We start from the raw sequence: 9,900 nt of genomic DNA on the forward strand, positions 1-9,900 counted from the left end.
GGATCTCGGTGGTGCTTGGACTGAAATCACCATGGGATCTCGGTGGTACCTGAACCGAAATCACCATGTGATTTCGGTGGCTTAATGGTGTTATCAGTTGATAAAAAAAGAGTTGACTTGTGAGGTGACTGACGCATCTGTTCCCAATAAGAAATATTACCCAGCATTTAACAATACCTTTATCCATCAAATAACAATGCAGACATCACTTCACCCACCCCCTCTTTATACTTCGGCTGAGAACCCCCAAACCCCCACCATCTTCAAACTTCTTCACTTTTCTCTCAAGAAACAAGTGCAAACCTTACAAGGATTTATTCTTCAAGTTTGTTCTTAGAATTTTTGGTAAGTATTCCTTGTTAATATAGTGTTTCTACACACTTTCATACTAGATTCATCTCATTTACACACATTATCACGTGTTAAAACTCATAGGATAATACCATCTTCAAAGAGTTCTTCAACCACCTTCATGTGTTCTAGACTTGAAGATCTTCACCATCACCTCTTTATCCAGCCACAAACACACTCAAGGTGAGTTCATACCCACATATTTTTGATTTTTTCATGTTTTAGGGGGGAGGGGGGAATACAAGGAAAGTTTCGTTTATAACACAAATATTTGCATGTTTCATTCCTATAATGAATATAAAGTATTATTTGCGTGAAATATGAGTATTACTAGTTTGTAAAACATTTATTTGTGTTATGATGATTAATGATGAAAAACTAAGAAAAAAATATAAACTATATTATATATTCTTTAAGGAAATGGTTAAAACCACAAAGCTACAAGGATTTTAAGACTTTCATGGTCAAGATACAGATTTTCTAGCAAGAATGGATTTTTAAACAAAAGTGATTATAACAAGTTTAAGACATCATTTTGTGGAGTTTAACTAAAAATATATGGTTTTAATACATATAAAGTTACTTGAGTTAAAAATCCCAAGAATGGTAAAAATAAGTTTTACAAAGTTATATTTTTCCAGTTACCGATAAATATCGTTAAAAAGGGGCAAAAGCTAGAAATGGACTTTTTCATACCAATTACCCATACTTGTGTTAGATGTAAGTTTATATGATACAATATTTTAAAAACATCCAGACAAGATAACTACTACGTATTTATATAAATGATTATATAAATAGTCTTAACAAAACAATCATAATAAACTATAATTGGTATAGTTTGGGAGTCACGAACACTACTTTATCATTTCGGACGAAACATATAATTATTTAAAGGTATAATTATTTTTACACTATGTAACCACTATGGAAAGAGTAATACTTGCATTTACAAGAAAAAGAGTTTTCATTACACTAGACGTAAACCAATTGATACAATTTTGTTAGACATTTTGGCTTCATCGTACCTACCAAAGTACACACTAAAGTCCTGAATTATAACCAGAGTCTCGGTAAGAGAGCGTGACACTTGTGTATAGATCTATACGAGAATAACAACCCCGCACATAAGTTGTTAGCTACAGTTAGATCAGTAAGGTCTAGGGTGACAAATGTCTAACATTCCGATGTTTGAAGAACGTCGTATAAGGCCACTAGTCGCTAGTATGGTTATAATAACTCACATGGGATGTTAACAATACATTTGGTTTACGGGGTTAACATACATTCAAATAGTTTTATAAAAATATAAAACTCCATAATACTACTTCCGAGTACAACAATACTTATACATTTTTGGTCTTAGGGTTTTCAAGACTTACATCTCATTTTAAAGAAAATATTGGATTTTCTGAAAGCACACTCTATCATTCATACAAGGAAAAATTACCGATTTTCCGCATACAAAACTCTTTTTAAACTCACCAGCTTAATTGTTGACACTTTTTCAAAACCACTTGTATTCTCAGGAAATAAGTAAACAGGTAACCAAAAGGGTTTTTGAGGATGGGGCGTTGCAACGTCACGTTATTTACTTTTGACATATGTATTTAATATCAAGTAAACAATGTTTTGTGTATAATGTAAACTTCTTAATTATCAATATAATGGTTGTATGGCTTTGGTCACTATTATTCATTTGTTATTATACTAAACATGAAGTCGTCCACCTCCAAACGTTTCAGCCGTTCTGGTTTCGGGGTGTAACAATAACCATCACTTTGGATATGAAGCAAATAGCTAAACTAAAATGGGAGGTAGAGGGCGATGAAAATACGTGTTTTTCCATGGTTATGTTAATAACAAGAATCAGAAAAATCACATTCATGGGATTATCGCAAATGAAGTTTGGACTACTAATCCATCCGAGATAAAATAGGAGGCGGCTAATTTTTTTGATGAGAAATACAGAGAAGGTTGGCCGAACAGACCATTGTTTCACAGTTCTGGCTTTCACAAGCTTTCTGAAGCTGATGTTGGCTTTCTGTAAGGGGAGTTTTCAATTGAAGAATTAAAAAATGCAGTTTGGTCGTGTGGTGGGGATAACGCTCCCAGGTCGGATGGTTTCACTTTTAAATATTTCAAAGAATATTGGGATTTGTTAAAATATGATATCTTGGGGTTGGTTAAGTACTTTGAGGTGGGATGTAAGCTTACTAGAGGATGCAGTTCTTCATTTATTTCTCTTGCCACTAAGTGTAAAGACGCAATTCACTTTGGGGACTTTAGACCTATTAGCTTGATCGGATCTCTATATAAAATCATCGCAAAGTTTTTAGCGCTTAGACTAAAGAAGGTCATTGGTAGTGTTATTGATGAGGTTTAATCTGCTTATGTCAAGGGAAGAAATATTGTTGAGGTTTTGATGGTGGTTAATGAGCTTCGGTCTTGGGAAAAAGCTAAAGGTAGAAAGATGCTCATTTTCAAGGTGGATTTTAACAAAGCTTTTGATTCCATGAATTGGGTATTTCTTGACTCATTTAAGGATCAAATGTGCTTTGGGATTAAATGGAGACATTGGATTCATAGTTGTTTGGAATCGGGGAGAGAATAAATGATTATTAATGGAAGCCCAACAAATGAATTCTCAATGGCGAAAGGGGTAAGACAAGGTGACCTGCTTTCTCCCTTCCTCTTCATCATTGTGATGGAAGGGTTAACCTTGGTGATGAATACGACGATTCAAAAATGTGTTTTTGATGGGATAAATTTCCCAAACTCTAACATTTGTTTGTTTCATTTATTTTACGCATATGATGCATTATTCATTGGAGAATGGTCGAGGCATAACATTGCTAATTTGGCAAGGATCTTGAGATGCTTTTATGTTTCGTCTAGGTTGAAAGTTAAGTTTAGCAAGTCTAAGGTGTTTGGAGTTGGAACATCCCTTATTGAAGTATCACATTGTTCTGCTCCTCTTGGTTGTGAGCCATCATCTCTCCCGTTCACTTACCTTGGCATTCCGATGGGAGAAAACATGAACTTGAAGAATGATTGGTGGCCGATTATTGAGAAGTTTCATTCTAAGCTCTCATCTTGGAAAGCGAAATTGCTTAGCTTTGGAGGTAGAGTAACTCTTGTAAAGGCGGTTCTTGGTAATCTTACCACCTTTTTATGTCCATCTTTTTTGTTCCAAATTGAGTCATTTATACCCTTGAGAAAATTAGAAGGAGATTTATTTGGAGTAGTGAGTTCGATAAGAAAAGTATTAGCTGGGTTGCTTGGGAAACGCTATAGCTCAAAAAAGGGTGGTGGTATTGGGCCAGGTTCCATCAAAACCCTTAATATTTCTTTGTTAGCTAAGTGGATGTGGTGCTTGAAATTAGATTACTCTGCCTAGTGGGAAATAGTCATTCGTTGTATTCATGGCTTAGATGGAAGCCATTGGACTATTTTTTTCCAATAGATCTAGCACTGGTGTTTAGAAGAATAGTCAAAATACGGTATACTCTAAAGAATTTTAATATCGACCCCAAAGAGATTGTATCTAGGATTTCGACTGAATGTTGTTGGGTTTCTGATTTCGTGATCGATAATCGCTTCTATGTGAGCTTTTTACATGAACGGATCAAACTGTCGGGTCGTGTTGTTAGCAATGGATCATTCGATTGGTGTAAGGTGATTCCATTTAAGATTTTATGCTTCATATGGCGAGCGAAGCTCGGTAGAATCCCATCAGCATTTACGCTAAAACTTGGAGGGGGGGGGGGGGGTAATAATTCCACCGATTATGTGTGGCTCAAGCAACCTTGAGGAGGAGTCAAGTGATCATATTCTGCTCTTATGCCTATCGGCGAATGTTGTTGTAACGCCCTATTCGAAATCGTTTTCTAATGTGGGGTGGTGACCCAAGGACCAAGTATCATGTAACACCCATAACCAGAAAGACCAAGAAAGGAAAGGAAAACCCTAAGTCAAGGGGGTCAACTCGTCGAGTCCAGGGTGGAACTCGATGAGTCCAAGCGGGATCCGGGTCGAAGCGTAAGTAACCGACTAGACGAGTCGGCAAGAGGACTTCGCGAGTCCGGTCTGAAGAGGAAAACCCTAAATCCAGGACTTTGTGCACTATATAAACATCTCATTCTCTCCCTTAGGGTTCTCTATAGCCTCTCTTATCCAGAACACGAAACCCTAAGCCTCCATTTTAGCACATTCAAGTTTTCTTGCCATTATGGGTGATTTAAAGGAAGAAGGAGGAAGGGAACCTTTGGTGATTCAAGTATTGGCTTTAGATCCAGAGTTGGTGTGACTTTTCAGATCCCTTGAGGTAATAAGCTGACCTTATTGCATTTAGATCTATCTTATGGTTGAGATTTGGGCATTTTTGGGTATGGAGGAGGTTTATTTCGAGTTTGGAGTAGATCTGAGGTTGCTACCTCAGATCAAGGCTATTAAGGATCCAGAAAGCCATAAAGTCTATGCCAATAAGTTGTTGGTGAAGCCCCTTGGTCACAAAACCTAGCCCTAGAGTGTTTTAAGTCCATATCTCTTTGGTTTCACGTAAAGTTTGCAACTTTACGTGAGGAATAGACTTGGGAAGGGTGGATCTATGAGTTGGAGCCCCTACATGGCTCGAAAAGCCACTGTATGCATTAAGAACTAAAGCTACTCGGCGAGTCACATGGGTGGACTCGGCGAGTTGGATGAAGATAGGCAGGAACTCGATGAGTTGGAAGAACAACTTGGCGAGTCTGTTGAATATTACCATGGACTCAGCGAGTCTGTTCTTGGACTCGACGAGTCGGATCGCAGAACCTCCACCTTTTCTGGTTAAGGCTCAGATCAATGAGTTGAATGGTGACCCAGTGAGTTGGACAAGATGGGATTCAGAGATCGTTGAACTCGATAAGTGTCTTGGGGTGACTCGGCGAGTTGGGTCGCATTATGAGAGTTCTGAGTATATGTACCCGACGAGTCAAAGGGATGACTCGGCGAGTAGAGTCAGCCAGAAAGATTGAATTTGACCAGAGTTGACTTAGTTTGGTTTCTAGAGTTCAGTTTGGATCTAAGTGATATGTATATTGATTTTGGTAGCTCGGGGAGCTAGTGGAGCAGCGGTTCGGAGAATTGCCGGTCAGCAGCAAGAGAGTTATCAGTAAGTTCAGCAGTGCAGGTGAGTTTCCCTTTCTGTGAATGGGTCTAAAGCCACAATGCCGGCCCATGTAGATATGAGTAGGAAGACCCAGGAGTTAGACCTAGGCACTGTATGCCAGAATGATATTTAGGACCAAGGTCCATTGATAGCGGGCGGGTGCCCAAGGAATGGTTTGCATGATGGAGTATACTTGTTGTCTGTGTGATACTTGTTTGTGACTGGTAGGGAGGTGAGTGTGGGCGAGGTCTCGTATCTCACCAATAGCAGAGTGTGGACGGTGTTCCACATCTCATTAGCAGTAGAACAGGGGCGAGGCCCAAGCTAGGGAAGGAGTGAGTATGGGTCGGGCCCGTATCTCACTATCAGTAGGAGCGTGGACGGGGTTCCATGACTCATCAGTAATAGGACAAGGGCGAGGCCCAAGATAGGCGAGGCCTTAGGACAGGATTCATTAGTATATGTTTAGCTTATGTGGTGAGATATTTTTATGTGTTAGTATATGTTAGCGGGCGAGGCCCAGTGACAGGCGAGGCCTAAGTGAAATAGATATGTATTCTGAGCGGGGCTCGAAGCCAGGCGGGGCCTGGAGCGGAGGGGCCGTTGTAGCGGGCGGGGCCTGAGGTAGGGGCGAGGCCCGAAGTAGCAGGCGTGGCCCAGTATGTGTTGTATGTGTTTATGCAGGGTATGTGGTAGGTTGGGGAACTCACTAAGCTTCGTGCTTACGGTTTTTAGTTTTGGTTTCAGGTACTTTCGGTAGTGGAGGGAAGAGCTCGGGGTGATCGCATGACACACACCATTGATTAGCCAGCCTGGGATGTTTTACTCTGATAATGAAATCATATTTTGGAATTAGTACTCTGAATTATGTTATGCTTTATGATATGTTTTTATAAACATGGTTTTTGTAATGGTTTAAAGAAAAAAAAATGGTACGGATTTTTTGGACGTTACAAGTTGGTATCAGAGCCTTGGTTTGAGGGATTCGGACATACCCTCGGTTGTGTCTGAACTCAAACTAAGGGATTGGTATGGAAGTTTTCAAAAATACAAATTTGTAAAAAGATTTTTGAGAAAGAAAACGGTTTTAGAAAAGCAAAAAGAATTCTGAAAGAAAAAGAATTTTGATAAGAGAAAAGGGTGTGGTGCATGCAATCAGCCGAGCTCAAGTAAGTACCCCAAAATACCCATAAAAGTTTATGTTATGATTATCAGTTAGTAGAAAAGCATGCTAGATTAGGACTAAGGATCTAGGGAGGATGCCTTATGTGCCTGTTATATGTGCTTTTGAGTAGCATGATAGTACTGGTTAGACAGTAGTAGGATTTAGGTTATGCCTGAGTTTAAGAGCTTATGTCGCATGCTAGAGCATATTCTTGATATGAGATTGTGATTGCTTGAGTATGTTATGGTTAGATTTTTCCCTTGTCCGAATGTTGCTTGCTTTGTGCATTGTGGGATTCTGAGTGATGGGAGTCAGCCATTAGGTGAATACGTCACGTCACATGTGATCAGGGTTGAATAATCTTTGAGTACTGGATTTGGCCCTATTGCGCAGCTCTTGTCTAAGTCCAACCGTTGTAGGGATGAATCTTTTACTCGAAGGATTATCTGAGCCTCGTCACATGTGATGGTATTCAGGTGATGGCTAATTGGCATCACAAGGAGGCCTTCAGTAGCTGAGGACTGGTTTGAGTTGAGTCAGAGGTTTCCCTAGGGTAAGCCTAGGATGAGATAGTGTTGGGAGCTGTAGTAGTAGAGAAAGGGACCTGGTGGAGTCGAAGCGGTTCTTGAGGAAAGTACGGATAGATGTGTAAGGTAGTATGGGCTCGTACTACTAAAAGCAGAGGATCCATACTCGATTCGAGAAAGGCGGAGATGAGACCGGGAAGCTTGTAGTGTGTGTGTGTGTTTGATCCCTCAACAGTGATGAGTATTCGGATAGTTATTGTATTATGTTTTCAACATGGTGACATTGTGAGAGAGACCAGTGGGCGGATCAGGCGCCAGAGAGGGATCAAGCTCGGGTTCAGGGGCTGAGCAGCTCGCGGAGCGGATGAGAGAGTTGATATCAGCTGAAGTTACGCGCAATATCTTAGATCAGACTCCTGTGATCTTTGGCACGGTCAAGGGGGTATATTGGAGATCTTGGATGAGAGGCTGGGAGCCTTTCGTACCGAGATAATGGCTTTTATGGGAGCACGTACTACGACATTCCGAGAGTTTAGAGCTTGCGGAGCGCCAGATTATCATGGGGCTAGGGACCCCATCGCTAGCAGCAGGTGGTTGGCCGATATTGCCAACCATTCCGTACGAGTCGGTGTCCCGAGGGGGACAAGGTCAGACTCACCTCCTGTATCCTGAAGGACAGAGCGAGGGATTGGTGGGAGGAGGTTGGTCACGCCATTGGTGATGATGCCGCGTTGAACGCGATGACCTGGAGCGATTTCTCGGCCAGGTTCGGGGCTGAGTTTTCGCCGATTATTGAGGTAAAGCAGTTGGCACGGGAGTTTCAGGATTTTACACAGACTACTGAGACTATGGTGGAGATCAGCGCCAAGTTTAGGGAGAGGGCCCTTGTTGTTACGCAGTATGTTGCGGACAAGGAGATGAAGAAGGCTCGATATCACGAGATGTTGAGGGCTGACATCAGGGAGTTCGTGAGCAGGTCCGGATGTAAGACTCTGGAAGATATGATTTCTCGGGCTAGAAAAAGGGAGATTGATTTGGAACATATCCGGAAGAGGAATTTGGATGAGGTTTAGGTAGCCACAGGTTCAGGCAAAAGGCCCAAGGGGTCAGATTTGAGACTGAGGGAGTACCAGAGTCGCGACCGATGCGGGAGGAGCGGCAGGACGCACAAGGGTGCGTGTAGGAGTGGTAGTGGTGGAGATTTAGGCTACTTCAAGTGCGGCCGGATTGGTCAGCTTAGCAGGGATTGTACTACTACCACCATATAGGGATCAGACCTGATATGTTTCCACTGCAGTCAGCGGGGCCACAAGAAGGCCCAGTGCCCCAGTTTTTTTTGGTAGGACGGGTGATAGCACCTATCCCTGCAACTCTGAGGATCACAGATGGTCGTCAGGGCCGAGCAGAGGCGCTTACGGTAGGAGGCAGGTCTTTTTAGATGACTACCTTGGAGGCGCGAGCAACGCCAGACGTAGCAGGTACGCGACTGTCGCTTTCTGTTTACTTCATTCATGGTTATATTGTCATGGTTCTGCATTGTTGGTGGTGTAAGTATTTTATAATTGAGCGGCTTGCTTATGATTTAGCTATATGCCATATGCATACCTTGGATATCAAAATGGTAGTTAGGGGTCGTGCCTTATGGAAGCAGGTTACTTAGGATGCAGTAACTATAGCATGTTCGTGTGGAACTCAGTAGTGACCCGTTGGATTCAGAAAGGTGTTGTTGAGTGATGGATCGATTAGATCCCTAGCTATGGCAAGCTTGGTTCATCAGCGAATTGATTGCAGTGTAGCAGAGAAGATGGGGAATTCTTCTCAGGCATTGAGCAGTGAGGTATAAGCAGGATCAAAGTGGGGGAGAACCCTCCGAGTGTATAAGGGTATGAGCACGCGAATCAGGGATGAGTACACGACCTCTGTGAAGGAAAATAAGTAGCACATCGATTGATGGATTGAGGAGTTCAGCGTTGGGAGTTTGAGAAACTTCCCAACAGTTAGTTCAAGTAACCGAGATGGTTAGTAGCTGGTTGGGAATTCGGGTTGGAGGGTCGCTTGTAGGACTCGAGAAAGTTGGAAGGGGGATTTTGAGAACGGTTAGCATGGGATGCTTATGTGTTAGCAGTCAGTGGCAGAGACAACAAGTAGAGCATGGTACAGCGGCAAGAGAGCCGCAACATTTTTCTTTAGCAGTCAGTAAGTATAGAAAGTGTTGTAAGACTACGGGTAAGTCGTAGCATTCACTAGCAGCCAGTGAGTATGGAAAGTGTTGTAAGACTACGGGTAAGCCATAACATTCACTAACAGCCAGTGAGTATGGAAAGTGTTGTAAGACTACGGGTAAGCCGTAGCATTCACTAGCAGCCAGTGAGTATGGAAAGTGTTGTAAGAATACGGGTAAGCCATAGCATTCACTAGCAGCCAGTGAGTATGGAAAGTGTTGTAAGACTACGGATAAGTCGTAGCATTCCCTAGCTGCTTAGTTAGCGGAGTGTGGGCGGAGGCCCGTATCTCCTAGTTAGAAGATTTTGGGCGAGGCCCTTATATCCTAAGTGATCAAGGTGGGGATCAGGAATGGGTAGTAGACGAGAATAGTATGGAGCTAGCCTACATAGTCGGGTGAGACCCGTGGGCGAGGACCGTATGTGAGTAGCAGTATAGGTGAGACCTGAGAGCAGGGTTGCTCAGTAGTATAGTCGGATGAG

General features: G+C 42.2%; 1 protein-coding gene across 1 annotated transcript; it reads left to right on the forward strand.

Annotated features, from left to right (window-relative positions):
• The first annotated feature begins 3,001 nt into the window (after positions 1-3,001).
• Positions 3,002-3,751, forward strand: LOC111907881 (uncharacterized). The gene has a single exon (XM_023903695.1). It carries the CDS (start codon positions 3,002-3,004, stop codon positions 3,749-3,751), a length of 750 nt encoding a protein of 249 aa, XP_023759463.1.
• The last annotated feature ends 6,149 nt before the right edge of the window (positions 3,752-9,900 follow it).

Source organism: Lactuca sativa, chromosome 4, assembly GCF_002870075.4.
Source record: "Lactuca sativa cultivar Salinas chromosome 4, Lsat_Salinas_v11, whole genome shotgun sequence".
Taxonomy (NCBI): domain Eukaryota; kingdom Viridiplantae; phylum Streptophyta; class Magnoliopsida; order Asterales; family Asteraceae; genus Lactuca; species Lactuca sativa.

Coding starts and splice junctions, on each gene's coding strand:
- LOC111907881 (XM_023903695.1), top strand. CDS start 3,002: ATGGCGAAAGGGGTAAGACAAGGTGACCTGCTTTCTCCCTTCCTCTTC.